Source organism: Pogona vitticeps, chromosome 3, assembly GCF_051106095.1.
Source record: "Pogona vitticeps strain Pit_001003342236 chromosome 3, PviZW2.1, whole genome shotgun sequence".
NCBI lineage: Eukaryota > Metazoa > Chordata > Lepidosauria > Squamata > Agamidae > Pogona > Pogona vitticeps.
Window position 1 is genome coordinate 240,315,139 of NC_135785.1, and position 21,144 is coordinate 240,336,282.

At 40.2% G+C, this 21,144-nt stretch overlaps 1 protein-coding gene across 1 annotated transcript in view; it reads left to right on the forward strand.

Moving 5' to 3' along the window:
- The window catches only part of FLT3 (fms related receptor tyrosine kinase 3), a 79,380-nt gene that overhangs the window by 13,189 nt on the left and 45,047 nt on the right, over positions 1 to 21,144 (forward strand). Inside the window, exons 2-4 of the mRNA XM_072993739.2 lie at positions 10,193 to 10,314; positions 15,027 to 15,229; positions 18,221 to 18,336. Coding sequence (XP_072849840.2) covers positions 10,193 to 10,314; positions 15,027 to 15,229; positions 18,221 to 18,336 — 441 coding nt within the window. The remainder of the gene's footprint in view (positions 1 to 10,192; positions 10,315 to 15,026; positions 15,230 to 18,220; positions 18,337 to 21,144) is intronic.

Genomic DNA, 21,144 nt, shown 5'->3' on the forward strand with positions numbered 1-21,144 from the left:
CTTTTAAAACTCTTGTATGCCTAACACACACACACACCCCAAATTTGTTCCAGACAGTCTTTCAAACCACCTGAGAAGATCTAGGAGATGTGGGAGATTCAGTGAGATAAGGACTGCCCTAATTCCATTCTACTCATGGAAGTCTTCTGTCAATAAAACTGTTAACTAGGTTCCCCCCCCCCCCAAAATAACAGTAAGTTATTCCATGCCTCTGAAACTCTGAGTTATCAGATGCCTCTGAAGCTCAAAGGGAAATAAATATTCTGTATAATTAATAAGGTTTTAAAGATGGTTATCTAATTTTCTCATGAAATATGAGATGCTTGTCTAATTTTCTCATGAACCATGGTATAGATGTCTTTTGCCATTTGACAGCATATCTTTTAAAAACATGCTAAATATATAAAATCTAATTTGCCGTTTAGTAGTGGGTATAGTAAGAAAGGACTATTGCTTTCAGATCCAGCTTGTAAGCTTCTTAGAGGCATCAGGTTGATGACAGTTGGAATAGAATGCTGACCAAGATGGTTTGGGTCCAGATTTGCACATGCATAGAATAGAATCAGTGAAACCAGTTGGTTGTCAGTCATGGCTATTATAAGTTTCATCAGTTTCTGTGGGTCTCCCATAAGCATTTCTTAAGTCTGGATGCAGTGGACTTTCCAACAGCTACGCAGGTGGTTTATACAGGCTTATGTTGTGGTCATGAGTTCTTCAGGCATAATGTGTCAAAAGGGCAGATTGGTTAATGATAGAAACAATTCTTCAATTTCAAAGGGGAATTCTGTAAGATACCGAAATGACAAGCAGTATCAACCACAGTTAACTACACTTTTTCAGTTTAATGTACAGTATCTGCATCAGTTGATATCAAGTGCTTTGCTGCTGAAGTTCCTGCTGCAATAATTTGTTCCCATGTAAGAAGACATTTAGACCCACAGACACATATATTGCTGACCCTGCCATACGTAGTATATTGAGGTCACAGATGAAAGAGATGATCAGGACACCATTATTTGTAAGCAAAAGCAAGAAAGCAAGCAAGAAAAAAAGCCTTCAAGATCTTGTGTGGTTCTTAATTCTCATTCATCAATTATTTTAGAGCTGGTGAGAATTAAAATTAAATTTTTTCCTATATATGCATTCTAATATAAATTGGTCTAGTTTTCATTTTCCTAACCAACATGCACACCGGAACAAAATAATCCTTTGCTTTTCCCCCTACTCCTGAGGCTGTAGTGGTGCAGTTCTCTGGGGGAAAAATGTGTAACCTGCATAATTAAAAGGAGGTGCAATTTGTAGCAGTGTTGCAGTTCTCTCAGGATCAATCAAAACTGCTTGCCAAGGCATTATGACTTGCTAATTCCATCAGTTTTACTGGATTGCCTGCTTGTTTTTATTTTATTATGTTGGCTTGGTTTTTTTTTAAAAAGTTGTTATTTGAATTATATTTTTATTGTTTTAGCTATATATGTGTCTTCAGGCAGGGGAATTCTGGGAACATAAATCCAAAAAAGTAATGTTTCTGAGCTCTGGGTATCTGTAAGGATGACAAATGGTTTTTAAAGCATTTTATTTATACCAAAGCCACAACAATTCTCTATGGACAATGAACTAGACCTCTTGCCTTTTATTTAAAATCACATTTTATTCTTATTTGGAAGATATACAATTCTGTAATTATATAAATATAATTATGTTTATTTATTTAAAATACTGAAATGTTTTAAATTCTCAAGAAGAATGCAGAGGATTTAAATAAAAAAGCAATAAAAACTCAGCTGCTCAATGAAAAGAACCCACACTTTCTTAATTTGTTCTACTAGAATAACTGAACAAATGCAAGTTTCTGAGAAACAGTGGACATCATTGTGCGAATATGGACCCAAAGACCCAGGATGAATATTGAATAACTGAACTTAAGGCACTGAGAGAGTAGCTAAGTTATTTGTGTATATGACATTTCAAGATTTTTGTAATAGAGATTCAGGGTCTTGTGTCTTTTTTTGCTCTCTCTCTGGCTATGGCTCTTCCCACAACAACTGAAAGATTACTCATTAATTCATAGGAAATGGAATCTATTGATTCTTGGTGCCAAATGAGGACAGATTTGTTGGGATTTGCAACCAATCCTATCTTTAAAAACCCACTTTTATTTAGGAAATAAATACCTCTCCTTTGGAAAAATAAAATAAAATAGTTTTCCTGCTGGATTTTGGTTGCTTATTGTTCAAAGTGGTGCTTAGCACTAATTGAAAGATTCCAGTGGGGAAGATTTTGTAGTCAAAAATCCATCATCATGTCTCCAACCTCTGTCAGCTGCCATTATTTAATTAGAGACAGAAAGGTCTGATTTTGGGACCTTCTACAGGCAAGAGATATGCTCTACCTCTGAGCAGGGCCACCATCCATGTTGACCAATGGTTTCTGGGAGCCATAGGACAAAATATTTGCTGGCTGATTAAACTTCAGGCATACCCCCAGGATGTCTCCAAATTATTTGTATATTTTTTCTGGCATTAAATGCCATATACATAGTATTTGTTACAGGTTCTCATTAACTTATCTGGTGTCTTTGAGACTGTATTCACACACTAATGCCCACTGTTCCTCAGAAACTTGCATTTTTTATCTGGCTGCTGTTTGTTTTTATAAGCAAGCACTAGAAGGTGCTAGTATGCAGAATAATCTGGACTGGAGAAATCAAAGAGTTACCATGACAAGATGCTGAGAAGGACTTCTCCTTCAAGCACTGGAGCCCTGACAGGCAACCCATCTGCTTCCTAACAGAAGTATTCATGCAAGAGAGTCATATATGTGTCTAACTGGGCATGGATGGTTATGTAATTGGAAGCGGAACTGATCTACAATATTCAGTCAAAAATGGATTTTTAGCAGGAAGGCCCTTTTGAAAGCTGTGATACAGCAATGTTGGAGAACCTCTGCCTGTCAGAATCAAAGCTAAGAAAAGTTGCATTTTTGGACTTCAGCTCCCAGAACCACTCAGTGAGTCCTGGCCTCCTTTTTCAAGCTCTGGTCCAAATATCGGAGGGTCTTATGGTACCCGAAGGCTAACAGGGCATATATGGCAGAAATGTTTTGTGGCCATCAGTAAGAATGTGATATGGAAGGGTGAGATGCGGCCGATAAAGTGGGTTGTATAAGCCAGGAAAGCCTATGCCAAGTAAAGCTTTCTGACCAGAATCCAGCTACCTGTATACACTGTGTAAGTGAAATTGTGTAATTGTGGTGAGAAATTGCCACTAATCAGTAAGGTGCTGGTTATGTTCCTGGATTAGTATTTGACCATGTCAAGTGAACTTTAGCTCAAAATCATTGGTTAGATTCTACTCATTATTTGGCATTTAAGGTGCCACAGGACTCTGTTGTTTTCTTCAGCAAGAGGCTAGCATCACTACTTGGCAGGAAAAATGGAAAGCCCTCTGACCCATTCTGTACCCGAATAAGGGGCATACATACCCCATACCAGTTAGGAGACATGTCAACCTACCCCTTTTCTTGATCTATGGCATTATTTGTGTGTTTCTGGATCTCTGTTTTTTTTTGGGGGGGGGAGGTTAAACGCTATGAAAAGGAAGGAAATTCAAATAGTTATACAATGTTCTAAACGTGACCTACCTACTCAAAGCCCACACAACATTCATCCTTCTGCAATCACATACACATTGAATCCTAGTGCTGTAATAATATTTCAGTAAAGTGTCATGAATTAAGCTCAGTGAGAGAACAAGAAAAATAAGAATATTCCAGGATGCAAAAAGACTATCTAAACAAATCTTTCTCTTCACCCCATGGCTCCTTGAAATGGCTGGTGTGGTGGCTATAAGATATATTTACTGCACAGTGACCCCGGTCTGAGCTGCCGCCCCCCCAGCATGTCAGTGTTTGGACTCTTGGGGGTGGGTGAGCTTTCCTGGGGGGGAGTAGAACATATCTCTCACTCACCTTCTTTTTTGTGACCAGCAGCTTAGTGTAAAGTATTATTTTACATTTTCCAGTTCCTCAATTTTAATTCTACAAAGATGAATGGGATATAAAATATTTATGTGGGGTTTTTTTTTTACCAACTCTGGGGTGAACAGCAGCTTCTTGCTGTGTCCCGTAGTTGCCCTGAAATCACACAAATGCCTTGATTCTGTCTGTTTTTGTCCATTTGCCTGGAGATGGTGCACATACCTAGTTTATATTATACTGTAAAGCAACGTTTTAGCATATATTTTATAGAAGGGATGCAATTCACGATTAGGCAGCCAAGACCAGATCAGGAGAGGCACAGAAAATAAATTTTACTATGGGATCTCTGGATAGGATAGTAAAAGTATTTAGGATGCAGCTGCTACACTGTTATGTATTTCAGGAGAGGACTAAGGATGGAAAAAAGATTCATCTTTAAAAACATCAGTCTATATAAGAAGTGGACAGGTCAGGTAAATGCAAGGGGTCTACCTGAAAGTTTCTAAATATCTGCCTCCACTATTAATGCTCTGTATAGGAAAACAGGCAAATTTATTAATTTGTACAATTTCTTTAGTTGAAAGATCTTTATGATCTTTATTTGAAATCTGAATGCCAATTTTGTTTGCTTTTGCCTGAGGGCAGTTTAATTGGCATTGGTATATAGAACTGTATAAGTAAAGAGATGAAAAATTATATTAAATGGTTTCATAAGTATTTGAGATACAGTGATGCAAACTGATTCCTGCAGCAAATCTATGATAAAATAACACAAATACAGGTTTACTGTGTCCTTTGTCATACTGCGCAAATAACACCTTGACCAGAATAATATTGTATATTCTCACCAGTGTAATGTCAGTTTCAGCAGCAAATGTCCTCAGGTTAACAAGTCAAAGTAGACATCTCATATAGGACACTGAGTCATGTGACTGCCATGTGATAGAGAATGGCTATGCTGACTTCCTAACTTGCAGTAATTTGCTGTTGAAAGTTACATCACTTTGTGATACCAGGAGACATAACTAGTAGAATTCTGGCCCTTGATTCAGAAAGATCAATATTGACATGGAGACTGAAGCAGCATTGTACTCTAGACTTTTAGTGATAGCAACATCACACTTGTTCGGCATACACTGAATGTGGCCAATCATCATCATCACCATCATGTGATTTCCAGATCCAAACTGATAAGACACCTTGAAAATCACACACCAGACATAGTACTAATAGAACAAAGAAATGTCTGAATCATTTACATTGCAATTCCAGATGCCAGAGCTGAAGATAAAGAATTGGAAAAACTAACAAAATACAGAGACCTGGCAACTGAAATATCTCACGTGGATGGAACATATTTCAGTGATCCCCATTGTCATCAGGGCTTTGGGAAGAATATCAAGAAATTTTACACAATATTATAAGCAGTTGCAAATTTCAGAAATAACATCACCAGAGCTATTAAAATGTCAATATTAGGAACAGTGTATATTCTATGTTGATATTTAACAGATACTTACGTTTTTGGTTAAAACTTGTACCTGTTATATACCAGTAAATGTTTTTATAATTTTCAGTGACTGTGCCTGGTATTTTTCAACAACAACAACAACAATAAGGTCCTTGCTTAGTTTTACAGACAATACTGGAATTACTTTATTTTATTTTTACTTCACCTGTTTGCCAGTACAGCAACTCAAGGATACTTGCATTATTTTTTTTCCATTTCACAATTCTCTAATTCACAATGCCAGTCAGTAATCTTTAGTTCAATAGGTATTTGATTTTTCCCCTTCTCATAATAGGGTGGTGGCCTCTTTGATTCTTGGCTGGCTGGTAGAGTAACTGCACAGAACTGGGTGTTTTGACGTGTTTTTCTGTCCCATAACATATAGTTTCAATCTGAAATATGGTTATGTACCATACAAACCCTAAAAATATTGTTGCCATTTATTTTCCTAATGTCCTCTAGTTCCAGCACAGTATTAAAAATAGTTGACTCATGCTTTTTTTACTGTTCTTCTCAGTATCGCTCAACAATTCTGCCTCTAGTTCTATTCAATATAAAAAACCACACCTGCAGCTTTACTTGCTAAGAACAGAGACTAAGCAGCAGGAATTCATAATGGGTTTATGCTTATTTCGGTAAATCATGTGCTGAATTTTCCATTTGTCATTTACTTAATCCCTTTTTTGGCTTTTGAAACTATTGATCCTTCTGTTCTTTGCTATGCTCTTGGTTCTGCCACTTTCTTGGTTTCATTCTTATTTTTCGGAGTGTTCTTTTCCCTCATCTATTAATGGCAATTATCTCCCTCCCTCTGTGCCCTCCTTGCAATTGGTTCTTTAAGAAATGGAGGTACCTAATCTGCAGACACTAGAGGCACCTGCCCACAGGACTTCCATCTTGTACAGGTTCAGCCTCCATCTATTATCCCTCATCAACCCCAGTATGATGTCCAGGCAGCACTCAGGGCACAGGATGGCATCCTCTGCAGAGGGCTGAAAAGAGAGGTAGAGCTGGGTGTCATTCGCATATTGGTGACATGAAGTTCTAAAAGTCCTGATTACTTCCCCCAGCAGTCTCGTATTGATATTAAATAACATTGGGGAGATGATGGACTCCACAATTGAGAGTCCAACGGGTGGACATCAGCTCCCCAAGCTCCACTCTCTGAAGACGTTCCTCAAGGAAGGACCGGAGCCAGGACACAGCCAGGACACCAATCCCCAGCCCAGAGAGCCTCCCCAAGAGGATACTGTGGTCAATGGTATCAAAGGCCGCTAAGACATTTTGTTCTTGTTCGTTACCCTTAAAAGGTCATCTTGCAGGGTGACCAGTGCTGCCTCTGTGCTGTGATGCAGCCTGAACCTGGACTGGAAAAGAAAGCCAAATATCTAAAACTGACGCTGTGTACTGGCTCTTTTGGAAAGGTCCAATGCAATATAAATAGGGTTGTCTGAGGCCAGGGGGAGAATTGATATGCCATTTGGTGGAATCCTCGCATCCAAATGGCATACCAGCTTCAATCAACCCTATTTAGTCCATTTCCTTCTGCTGCCCATTTCTTTTGCAGAGAGGCAGAGGAAGAGAAATTGTCTCTGTTAGACTATTGGTGATGTGCTGAATCACTTAGATTAAATTTTTAAAAAAACAGTGCTGATCAGGAAACTGCATGCAGCTACAGTTTCAATCAGCAGGTAAAGGTAAAGGTTCCCCTTGACAATTTTTGTCCAGTTGTGTTCGACTCTAGGGGGCGGTGCTCATCCCCGTTTCCAAGCCATAGAGCCAGCGTTTTGTCCGAAGACAATCTTCCGTGGTCACATGGCCAGTGCGACTTAGACACGGAACGCTGTTACCTTCCCACCGAGGTGGTTCCTATTTATCTACTTGCATTTGCATGCTTTTGAACCGCTAGGTTGGCGGGAGCTGGGACAAGCGACGGGAGCTCACTCCGTCGCGTGGATTCGATCTTACGACTGCTTGGTCTTCTGACCCTGCAGCACAGGCTTCTGCGGTTTTAGCCCGCAGCACAGTTCACATAAAACAAATACAAAAATTATAATTTAATCTAAATGTTTTAGCGCATCAGTGATAGTCTAGCAGAAACAAAATAATAACTTCCCTTGTCCATCTGCAGAGAAGCAAGGGAAGTGTTCAATTTGCTGATATCCTGAAGTGGCTCACTTATAAAGCCACTTCATGATACTGGAAATTGATAGCTGAAGGAACCATGTCAGCTTTGATAACTGCAAGGCTCAATTTTGGCCCATTCATAGCAATTGCATATACTGGAAATGGACCAACCTAGACAGCACCTTACTTGCACCAAAAAAAAAGTCAAGGCCCTTGAAAGGGACTCAGAAAAGTGCAAGTAGGGGTAATCTGGTGATGGATTAGTTTTCTCTAGCAATCATGTTGTCTGATATCCAGAAAAAAGAGTGAACCGGCCTACCCCTGCAGCAAACCAAACAGTAGAACAAATGCCTGTCTGATTGATCCCTAAGATGTTTTTTTCCTATTCAGGTTCTAACTGCTTCCTCTTTTCTCACTTTGGATTATGTGAGAGAATCCATGTGCCATATTGGTTAGAGTATTAAACTAGAACTCTGGAAGCCTGGGTTCAAATCCTCATTCAGCCGGGAAGCTCACTGAGTAACTTTGGGTCAGTCACACATTTTCAGTCTGGCCTGCCATACAGGGCTGTCATGAGGATTGCGTAGACTGGGAAGAGAGAAAAGTAATGTGGCCCATGTATACCAGCCTTCCATGCAGCTTTTGGCCAAGAGCCAAGATGGTCCAAGAGCTCCATCAGAAGGATGGACTGTCAAATCTCCACGCAGCATTTTAATTAAAAAAAAAAAATCTCTGTGTATAGTTACCAGAAATCAGAATCAATTTAGCCTGAAACTATAGGCCTCTGAAGTGAAAGCTGCCTGACAGATTCTAGGTGATGTAGTCCCCCAAATTAACTTTTTCAAAATTGAAGGGATGTTTATCTCTCCAGAAGGAATAGAAGACTGTTGCTTTCTACATCTTAAATATGTAAAATTACAAGAGGCTAAGTACAGAGTCTACATTGTTAGATGTGGCATTTAAAATTGCTCGTGCTCAATACACATTTTGGAAAAGTTAGTTTATTGGACAACAGTTCCCATAATCCCCAGACCATTGTGGCTGTTAGCCAAGCTGACTGGCAGGTGCTGACAGTTTTAATCCAAAAAGTAACTTTTCCCACCTTTGCTTCCATTGCTGCACAGTTTGTCCCCTTCAAATATATGAGCTTGGCTTCCTGCCAGCCAAGTTCCAAAATAACATTTGCCCACAGCCCAGACACAAAAGTGAAATGGTCTTTGCAAGACCCATCATGAGGTCAATGGGCATTGTGTGTTCCAGCATAATTTGTGTCAGGGCATGTGGACTGTCATGGGAAGTGGCAGCCACGATAATCAGCAAAGGCCTAAAAACACAGAGGAAAGGTTTGAAAACATGTCATTGGCCGCTGTTCCACTTTTAAAGCGGGTGCATGTTGGAAAGAGGTGCCGGCTGAAAAGAAACCCAAAGAAATGCAAAGGAGAGAGTCACTGTGAATCAGTGAGAATAAAAGAGGCTGAAGTTTCACAGGGAGGCAAGAGCTTCATACTGCAGTCTACCTTCAACTTTCACAAAAGGGTTGAGGGTATGGGCGAGACACACACTCAGGATGTATTCATTTTAAAACAAGACTCCCACCACCCACACAAATATCAATGAGTTCAGAAGGGCACAGCAAAGTTGGGTAGCCTTAACATGGTGCCTTAACATGGTGGCTTGAGCTAAGAATCCTCATGAGTCCCACTCTACCATTCTATCCACTGTATTACACTGACTCTTGTAACATTATATCCTCACTGGATTATATTAAATGTTATGTTATACTGCTGTTTTAAAGAGAGATATGGTCTTTTCCTCTTCAGAGAATTGCCTTTCACGCATGAAAATGATTATAGAGGGGGAGTGGCCTGCACACACTCTTTAGAATAACCTCTGTGTTACAGATGACCTGTCATTACATGAGGGAATTCCTTAAGTGCTGAGAAAGTCTGGTTGTCACTGTAGGGACATTTTATGCCTCTCATACTTTGTAAATTATCTTGCTTTGTTTTGTGATTGGTCATTGGGAGGTAAGCACGGGCTTTGTTTTCAAGCATGATTGCTTATCACAAAGGTCTGCGTGGATCACTTCTCTCAAACACTAACAGACTGAGCTTCTTATCATGGGGTACCTGTAATACAGATTCTAAGGACTTCTAGAGATATGCCATCCTAGATATGTACTCTAACATACTGTTCAAGATACGGTATATAAAACTAGATATCAGAAATGTTCTAGCCCATCCTTTTTATTGAGATTTCATATTTTAATTATATGGCGTGAAGAAGTACCTGCTTTTTTCTATTCTAGAATGCACAAAGACTATCCCTGGTCTCTCATATCATGACATAGGGATAAAAGCTTCTTTGTGTCTTAGGTTTTTTTGTCATGCATAATTTTGTATACCTCTGTCTTGCATATGTAAGCTCTCTTTTTTTGCAAGCTGAAAATTCTCAAACTTGGTAAAATTTCCTCACATGGGAGTCACTCCAGACATTGTCCATTCCAGGTGATTTTACTGTCAATGTTCTCAGTTTCCTCATATATTAATGATTCTGCACTGTTGTGTTTTCTTTCCCCAGCTCTCATTCTTACAGTGGCATCTGTTGTTGTGATAAGCCCATGTACATCTGAGATTACATGCCTTTTAATCAAGCACAACAATAAACTGACAAGACGATTGGATTCTTCGCCTTTGCATGAGGTAAAAAGATTGGCTGCCATTTGATTCCTGTTGTCTTTATTTTCCTCCTCAAAGGCCTCACTTACCCTGTTTCCACCTTCAGAAAAGAGGCAGATGACAACCTATTTTGGCTGTGTGCTACTCTGGATGTGGAACACTGCTCTCAGAGGGACTCCAGCGCTGCCAGATTTGTTACTGTTTTATTGCCACAGAATAAAAATTACATCCTCCTCACTGTTTATTCATTTTATGACTGCTGCAAAAACCACAGAGAGTCTTATGGCTCAATAAAGACTAACAAATTCATTGTGATTGCTGTATCTAAGGAATGGACTACAATCCCCAAAGATTTAAGCCAAATAAACATGTTGGAGAATTTAAGGTGCCACAAAACATTTTCTTGGTTTTGCTACAACAAACCAAAAGGGCTAAACTCTGGACAATTTACTGTTGCTTAAGACTTTGTGGAATGGAGTCCACTTTAGAGAGAGGTCAAAGCAAAATAAAGTGCATGTGCAGAAATAATACTTCAAATATTGCTTAATATAAAACATAGCATAAAACATCATGTATCCAGTCCATGAAAGATTATGGCAGGAGAAGAGTGCAAACTGAGAGTCTCTAGGTATTGTTAGACTACATTATCCAGAATTCCTCAGTTATGCTGGCTAGGATTGGTGGGGGTTAGAGTCCACCGGTAACTGGCAGGCTACCCTGTGTCCATTCCTCCTGACAGAAACCCTAATAAAAAATTTAGTATGTGGTGTGTCATTAGGCCTTTTCTTCAGATAATAGCAGAAAGCAGCAATGACTTGAAATGACTCCTAATGAAATTGAAAGAAGAAAGTGCAAATGCTGACTGCAATTGAACATTAAAAAGACAAAAAAAATCATGACCAAGAACTACGTAACTAATGTTACATTCTCTAAATTTACATAACTTTAGTGTCATGTTTTTTCAAGAAATTGAAATTGTTCAAGATTTTATATATTTCAGTCATCAAAGGAAATAGAAGCCGCAACCAAGAAATCGGAGGAAGATTGATACAGTGGTGCCTCGCAAGACTATGTTAATTCGTTCCGCGAAAATCGCTGTTAAGTGAAAACATCGTCTTGCAAAACACGTTTTCCCATTGAAATGCATTGAAAACCTGATAATCCGTTCCAATGGGAACGGATTGTCATCGTAAAGCGAAAATTGCCATAGGAAACATCATTAAGTGAAACGCAGTTCCCAAGTGAAGACAGCCGTCTAACGAAACCATTAAAAGACTCGTATAGTGAAGCAAGACCAAGCTGTCAAAAACATCGTAAAGCGAGAAACAGGGACCTAAAATTTAACCGTCTTGCAAGGCAAGGTCCCTAACATCATAAAGCAAAAATCACCCATAGGAAACATTGTTAAACGAAGCGCAAGATCGCTCCAAAAACCTCATCGTAAAGCGAATTCATCATCATGCGAAGCAATCATCTTGCGAGGCACCACTGTACTTGAATTAATGCAATGCTAACTGTTGGATTTAACTTTTTCATTCTTAACCACCTTTTGTTGAAAAAATAATCTTCTTGCAATCTTGTGTTGAAAGATAAACTTTTAATAAAGTTAGCAGATGAATTAGAAATATTGAGAAATAAAAGAGTAATGTGGCACCTTTAAAACCAATAAGTTTATTACAGCATGATATTTACTGGGTATACAGGCAGATTCCTCAAATGCATGTAAACAACAGTAACAACCAGGGACATTAAGGAGCTGTGGCTCTCAAAGTTAGAGTCAGGGGTGTTTTTGATTAGCAAAAGCAATGACAATACTTGTCAAGTCCCTCAGGCATCCTTCTTCTTTACAAACTTAGCTGCAATTGTCATAATAGTTGGGGCAGGTGTAAATATTTCCCCACAATAATATATTATTGTGAGATACCCTGTAATAAAACAAAGGTCAGTTGAGGTTAATTGGTTTTTAATAGACCATTAAGACATATAAGTTTTGTAGAAGAGCTATTCCTGGTGGAGATGAGAACAGCTAAGACTGTTAACATGGATCAGCGCAGCTGTTTCCTTTAAAAAAGCCAACCACATTCCTCTGGGTATGTGTCTGTCATGATGCAGCTCATTTCAAGCCACCAGAATGGAAGCATTTCAGAAGCAGCAGTCCAGTTCCCAGTCATTTTGTGGTTTTTGCTACAGTTGCCCACACATTTGTTTGAGAGAAGTCCAGGTTTCGTTTCCTTTTTTTACAGCAAGTCTTTTATAGTACTCCATCCAAACTAGGGAAAGTTATTTTAAAAAAATCGACCACACTAGGATCAAAAACAACATTCAGATCTTCCATCATTGTCCAGTGGTATCTTAAGGTAGCTGAGGGATTTAATCTGATGCATAATTCCCTCTTCTGAGAGAAATGTGTATTACTTTCACATACTTTAAAATGCAGTGGGCTAGTCCTACTATATTTGGGGTTTTCCCTGGCTTCATCTGCAAGGGGGACAATAGTTATATAACTGAAAGACCTGCAGCCCTAATGTCATCTTTCCCACTGTCACCTTTCCATATACAATACATGACTTTGTGATCAAGATGTCCTGAGGATGTCTCATCTCTATCCAAAAGAAATGGGATTGCACCAAGGTTCTAATCCCAGACATGGGAATAAATTCCATGTCCAAAAAGTAACTTTTCTAGGTTCTGTTGCCAATTTCTGCCCACCCACCCCCCTGTTTTTCAACTTTTGAAGTTCATTTTGTGAGGTTTTATTCTCCTTTGCATTTTTCTCTGTTCCTGTTTTATATCTCTAGCTTTCCCCTTTTTCATTCCTTTTTCCAACCATGAAACATGGTTAGCCTTCCCCCCCTTCCACCATAATGCCCCCGTTCTGTTCCTTGATAATTTCAACATCCATGCTAAAACCCACCTGCTCCCCATATCCTCTTCCATCCCTGTTCCTTCAATCACCCATTCTGGGAAGATTTGGCCAGATGCTGTTAGTAAATACAAAGGTGGTATTTGGAATCATCCCTAGAGATGAACATGAACCTCATTCACTTCCTCCACACCCCCAGCCAGCTCCCACACTCACCAGAATGCACTGCTCTTGTTCTTTTCCTTGTGTGATAGTCTAGTCACAGCAGGGACATGGACTTCCCTTCTCCACCCCCTCCAGCAGTTACCCACTCAAAGACAATGCTGCAGTAATCTCTGTCCCGTCTCCTTGTCTGAGTGGGCAGCTGCTGGAGGAGGCAGAGAAGGGAAGTCTGTCATGTTCCTGTCATGACTGGATGATCACACAAAGAGGAGAAGAGCAGCGTATGCCAGCTGATGATGGGGAAGCCCACCTGGGAGAGGAGTTAAGGAAGTGAACACATGACACCTGTGGTGCCACTCTGACAAACCAGCACAAACCTACGATCTCAGATCATACCTAAAGGAAATCATCTGTGTAAAGAAACCTTGATTAGAGGACATGGCACCTAGTTGCATGATTAAGGAGATAAAGGAAATGTGTGGAAGTGAAGTTTAAGAATATTATTTGCCAAGATAAGGAAACAACAGAGCTGACAATAGGAAGAGGGAATATTGTGGGAAACCTTAACAGTCCTTAGCTCTCTTGCCCCCAGGTAGTATATGAACTTTTATTCAATTGTGGTTGCACCTTTTTCACTTACAACACACAAAAGCCTTGAATACTCTCTTCATCGTGTCCTAACTTAAAGTTAGAAAAGTTACTTTTCAGACTATAAATCTGAGAATCCCCCAACCAGCATAGCCATTGGCCATTGTGGCTGAGATAAATCTGGAACTTGTAAGCAAAGTGTGCTGCTTATATACTGCCCCATAGTGCTTAAAGCACTTTTTGGACAGTTTATAATTTAATTATGCAGGCTACACATTGCTCCCCTAGCAAGCTGGGTATTCAGTTTACCAACATCAGGAGAATGGAAGTCTGACTGAACCTCAAGCCAGCTCTCTGGGATTGAACCTGGATCGTGAGCAGAGTTTTGGCTGCAGTACTGCAGTTTAACCACCACTCCACAAGGCTCCTTGTAATACTAAGCAGTAAATTTTCCAAGCTCTGGGCTTCATTCGCCAAGTCCTGGTCTTCATTTAAAGTATTTGCAAATTATTAAGCTATCATACCTCAACTTCAGAAAGCTTCAGGACATCTCAACCATTTTCCTTAAAAGCTATTTTCCAAGCTCTGTCTTGTTATCACAAAAAATGCTGAAAGGGAAGCCCTTTGATGGGAAAGCAATGTTTGTGTTGATTGTGTTAGAATTTAGAAAAATTCGTTTGTTTAAACAGCTTAAAATTGCCTCCTCCTTAATCAGTTTTTTTGTGCAGGTAGTTGAGCATTCTCCAATCTGATTGGCATTTATCTTGCTTGCCTACATTCTGACTGGCTCACGAGGATCTTAGGCCAAAAGTCTATCCCAAACTTTCTGCCTCCAGACTCTCTTCATTGAAGATGCTAGGGCATAACCTACAAACCGGATGCAAAACAAATACTAGCCCCTGCCTCCCCCATGGACTAATAGCTTCACATATAATGATATCAAGACAGAATGTTTGTTATTTAATTTTTCTGCACTTTGATTGGTGAATTATTGAATACAGGAGGAGCTTAGGAAGTGATATTAAAAGGCTAACATGAGCATTTCTGATCCATTAATGTATAAGGAGAATGAGTCATAATATAGTGTATTGGCATAAAATATGTTTTCCTTTCTGTGATGCAGATCGAAAGTAATGTTCAAGACCTCAATTGTTCTTGGAATTCTCAAAGCACTGGGAACATTTCTGAAGCAAAATATGTAGAAGTTGGTGTGCTTGAAACTATTGAAATACAGACAATACTAAATATTACAGGGAACATCTCCTGTCTTTGGGTTTTTAAGGAGTCAAAGACTGACTGCAATATCTCTCTGGATTCAGACAACCGGTAAGGGATGGACTGAATTTATGTCTTAAAATTCCTCACATTAGTTCTGATCAAGAACGTAATGAACAAGAGGCAAATAGCTCAGTGGTTTAGGAATCTGGTTATGGAGCCAGAGGTTGGGAGTTCAATGCTCCGTTGTGTCTCCCCAACAGACTGGATGATCCATAGTATCCCTTCCAGTTCTGCTGTTCTGAGAGTCTGAAAGTTTGATCACATGTGAAAAAAGAACCCCGGTTATGCCAAATCTTTCCATACCTCTGTTGTAGCAAGACATTTTTTCCAGTGGTTATGTGGTATATATATTGGCAGGAGCGCTCATATTTTTAACTGCATCACTTCATTTATTTTTATTTGAACCATTATAGCAGGCTACACTGCTCTTCAATTTTTTTTTGCTTCATTTTCTCTACTGTTTCTTGGGGCAATTGCCCCCCCAATTGTCCTTTTATTTTTTTAAGTAACAAAATTGATATATCAGTAGAGCAATGGAGTGATATGAGCCTTCTCTCCTCCTCCCCCTTTCCCTTCCCTCCTTTACTCACTCGTCCCCTTTTCTGTATTTCCCTGCACATCTCTCCCTCTTCTTTTCTGGCTTTCATTTTTCTTTTCCCTTTTGCACAGTATCAGGTGGAGAAAACATGTTTTAAAAGACTCCCAAAGTATCGGAGAGAGAGAGAGAGAGAGAGAGAGAGAACAGATCTTAATGCTGTACCCTTTTCTTTACAATTCAAAGCAGGAAATGTCCCTCTTTCAAGCCCTCCTTCACCAGCAAGGGAGGGAAGGCTTTCTCCATCAAGCTGTCTCCTTCCAAGCAATGTATTCATGTTGTTTTCGCTAGCAGCAGTGACTGCTACTAGCAATTTACTGATATCCTTTTTAAAAATAAAAAGGGATACATGGACACTGGCCATGATGTGGCCACAGCACCCCAAAACCAAATCCCTTTGCAAAGGAAATAAATCAACAGCAATAGTCACACACACTGAAACAATAAGGAATAAATTGATACATCACTGGTACATTTTAAAACAACTCTCCAGGCAAAGGGGAAATAAACTGAGTGCTGGGGCAAATGAATCAATGTTGGTTGTTCCTAATGTGACTGGAATATTATGAGATGATCTGAAAATTGGCTAAATTAGTATAACTCAGTATAATTCAGGTTTCACATAATGTGAACAGCCAGATCCTCATTTGCAATGTTTGTCTTAGTAGGTCTTCCTCCTGAAGAGGCAAATCATTTCAAAATGGAATGGCAGCTGGCCCCTTCATCAGAAGAATTTTCCTCCTGAGGGTGCACATTTGTGCAGCCAAATACAGCTTTACTCTTTAAACCATCAATTAAATTTCCATTAGTTAAATTTAAAAAATATGGTATCAAGCTTATCTTCAGGTTCTATTGGAAGAACTTTATTTACATATTCTAGGTGTGGGACGTCGTATCATCAGTATGCTGATGACACACAGCTCTACATCTCCTTTCCACTAACTGCAGGTGATTCCGTTCTGTCCCTCCTGCGCTGCCTGGGGGCTGTACTGCAATGGATGCAGGAAAATGGGAAAACCCGGACAAGACAGAGGCTCTGAGGGTGGGTGTCCCCACTATTGGCGGTTTGGGTGACTCCCTGTCATTTGGGGGGTGACCCTTGCTGCAAAGAGTGGAGTTCGCAGCCTGGGGATCCATCTGGACCCGGTGCTCACCATGGAGACTCAGGTAGCGCAGGTGGTCCGCACCGCCTTTTTCCATCTTTGGCGAATAGCCGGGCTGCGGCCCTATCTCAATGTGGGGGCGCTCACTACCTTGGTTCATGTGCTCATCATCTCCAGATTAGACCACTGTAACATGTTCTACATGGGACTACCTTTGAAGTTGACGCGGAAACTCCAAGTGGTGCAGAATGCGGTGGCCAGACTCCTGAGTGGAGCGAGAAAATACCATTATATTTCTCCTATTCTGGCCGCGCTGCATTGGCTGCCCATTCGGTTCCGCGTCGACTTTAAAGTTTTGATGCTTACGTATAAAGCCCTAAACAGTTTAGGACCTCGATACTTGGCAGAACGCTTACTCCCACCTAGTTCTACCCATGTCACTCATGCGAGGCAGGAGGTGAGGCTGAGAAGCCTGAAGCCGAGGGAGGCCCGGAAGGAAAAAAACAAGAAATCGGGCCTTCTCGGCAGTGGCTCCTCGCCTCTGGAATAATCTACCTCCAGTTATTCGCTCGGCTCCTTCGCTGGGTACTTTTAAAAGTCAGTTAAAAACGTGGATGTTTAGGTAGGCCTCCCCCCCCCCCAGTTAATACCTGACTCTTTCCCCTCTTCCCTCTAATTGATTTACTTGTATGTTTCCCATCTTGCGGAATTATTTAAATTGTGTTATAATCTTCTTTTTATATATTTGTCATGTTTGTATGTTGTAAGCCGCCTAGAGTGGTCGTAATGACCAGATAGGCGGGGTATAAATAGAATCAATGAATGAATTTATTTATTTATTTATTTATTTGATTTATATCCCGCTCATCAGACAGACAGACAGACAGACAGACAGACAGACAGACAGACAGACAGACAGACAGACAGAAAGAATGAATAGATAGATAGATAGATAGATAGATAGATAGATAGATAGATAGATAGATAGATAGATAAAAAAAGGTATATTTACATATTTAGAATTTTCAAAATACCAGGTGTAGTGGTGAGAGGCTATGACTCTGCCTGGATAAGCTCTCACCTTGGCCAACTTACAAGGTTAATATGTGGATAGCTGCTGGCTGAGGAAAGATTACCTTCTTTAAAGAATAGCCAGGTCAGTAAAAAGAAAAAGAAAAAGAAAAAAGCAGTGCATTGGTTAATCTTTTACTGACCATACATTTTGTCTTTTTTCTTTATCATTTTGCCTTTCTCCCTTTTATTTCCTTTTATTGTTGGGCTTGCTTCCCTTTGATTAACTTTCTGTTTTTAAGGAATGAAGCTTTGTTTCCTCTATTATAGGCATGTTGTTTCAGTGGAGTTTCCAAAGATTCGAGAGAAGCTGGCTGGAAATCACACACTGTCAATTAAAACTAAAACCAATTACTACACAGTAACATTTATACTTCATATCAAACGTAAGTACGATACCAAGCCAGAAGCTGTCAGCCAGAATTGAGTGCTGCATGTCTTGGATCCCACGGTTTCCACCAAAAATGACAACCCCCTCTTCCCCACCTGCAGCCCCTAATACAGTTTGAAATAGTGCTAGGAAGGGCTGGGAAACTCTTTGGAGGAGAATTGGGGGGGGGTTGGGGGGGGAGGGAAGCAACACGCAGGACAACAACAGGAGGGTAAGAGGAAGGAAATTATTATTCCATCAGCTTTGGATCTTGGCCATGGTGCCTTTGTACTCTGCTTTACAGAGGACAATGATTTGAAAAACTTTCACAGGACAGCCTTCTGTTTGAAAGGCTGTGTCCAATCCAAAATAGACTTAAAGACCAAGAACCATAAGAAGATAGAGGAAGGTCCATGATATTGTCCATCACCAGTTAAGCACCACTACAGTGGAGGACGGTAACTCTGATGTCAGCTGGGCATTTAATCTGCCCTAGTTTTTAGTCTAAATTCCAACAGGAGGTATTCAAGGTGATGAATCTGTTTTGTGGGACAGGGCTCGGCATCTTGATAATTCCTGTAAAGTTCAGATGAAAAGCCTGCCCATCGGTATTGGAGTCATTAGCCTCCAGTTATCACCAATGAAAGAAACTAATTAAGCAGGTTCAATGGTCAGAAACTTTTAAGGGCCATAACTTTTTATGGTGATAAGCAAAGGGCCAAACTTCTTGCAAAATAGAGGGGGAAGAAATGAGGAACACTAGTCTGCCTAATGTTGAAAGAACAAAACATGATTGATTTCCCCCAACCCTGGAGATTTTCCCTTTCTCACTCTGAATACTCTCCCTCCATTTTAGTTCTGATATCTTGTGCTTTTTATCCCACATCACTCATTTTATATGAAGCTTCATCCACATTGTCCTTCCAGGAAAAAACAACAACTCCGTACTGCGTTGAGTAGATTAATATTTCCAGAGATGGTTTGATATTTTATAATATGTGACCACTGCTGAATCACCAGGCACTCTTGGGCTTGAATATGAACCTAGGCAAGACAGGAAAAAAAACCCACAGCATTTATATTGGGAGAAAGAAAGAGAAAGGAATCCAAGACAGAGAAGAAGAAGAAGAAGAAGAAGAAGAAGAAGAAGAAGAAGAAGAAGAAGAAGAAGAAGAAGAAGAAGAAGAAGAAGAAGACGACGACGACGACGACGACGACGACGACGACGACGACGACAACGACGACGACGACAACGACGACGAAGACGATGACAAAAGTGGTGTAGGGGAACGAAAAGGGGAAAACAAAAGAAGATGGATGGTCCCAAGGCATTTTTCTGCCTGAGGGAAAGACCTAGGAAGAGTTCACCCCTTCCCATGTACAAAAATGAGCTGGATTTGTAGCTGAATTTCACATCAGCAATAGGGAAAGGGCAACATCCTCTACCGCCCCCGCCCCCCGGTTAGTCTTGGAGGTGCAGGTTACGATCTGTGGCACACACAGCTGCGGCCTCTGACAAACAGGGCTGATGGGAAGGTTCCACGTTTGGTTACTGAGGGTGTTGCCTGACTCTGCCTCATACCAGGGCCAGCCCTGAAAGGAAGGGAGGAAAAAGATAGAAAAGGCACATCCACAGAGCAATTTTTTAAAAACCCCATGCAAGGAACTGGAACTTTTGGTGGGGGGGGGCTTATTGGCATGGCGGGAGGGGAAGCTGCTCTGTGGAAAAACATCAGATCTTGGGAAATCTCATTTTTTCGGCAGGATAGGTTTTCTTTTCTTCCCTCCCCCATCAAAAAAAATGGAGAAGGGGTATACCTTGTAGGAAAAAAGTTGACCACAACAAGGACCTGGTTGTTACAATGGTGTGTAGTAGGAGCTGGTTCTCCCCTCCACACAACATGCAGGGAGGATTTTTTTTTTTTTTTGTCCATAAAAGTTAACAAAGAAATTGTGCCATTTATTCTCATGGGGGGTTAAAACTGAAATGGCAGTGGGCCTCAGCATGGCCCTGTGGGAATAGGTACTGCACTGGCAATTCCCCCCCCCTTTTTTTTTAGAACTGCTAGATTTATACTGGATTAAAAGTCTAATAATATAGTGAAATAGGGAAGGGGAAGACCCTCTTAGTGTGATAATGAATATTTGTCTATGAATCTGCCTGTGTTTGGCTTGAGCTGATGAGTCTTTGCTCTTGGTGTTGCTTATATGACTTATAGCTCTCCTTCTGTGGAAAGAGTTGCAGAATGGGTAGCTGTGTTCGTCTGTGCAGGCATTATAGGTGAAAACAAAATTAAAAAATAAAGAGTAAAAAAGGACAAAAATGTGGTGGTACTTGAAATACTAACTTTAATGTAAGCTTTTGTGGATAAGTCCACTTCATCAGACATCAGACAACAGTTAGTCTTTAAAGTGACACCATGCTTTTGTCCTTTTTTACTCTTTATTTTTATTTTGTTTTCACCTATGATCCTTCTGTGAATTAGTTTCTTCAGTGTGGCCCATCAAATTGCTAATATTATAGATCTTTAAAGATATTATAGATATTTAAAGGAATGCGAAAGGAGAACCCTGCTTGTCATCATCACACTTCCCATGCTTAGTCTTTGGTGTTCAAAGCCTCTCCTTCATTCATTCATTCATTCATTCATTCATTCATTCATTCATTCATTCATTCATTAATTCATTCATTCCATTTATACCCCACCTATCTGGTCCTTGCAACCACTCTAGGCGGCTTTAAGGACTCATCAGGTGAACAGGAATTGGAGAGACATGACTCTAGATCAGTGGTTCTCAGCCTTGAGTTCCAGATGTTCTTTGA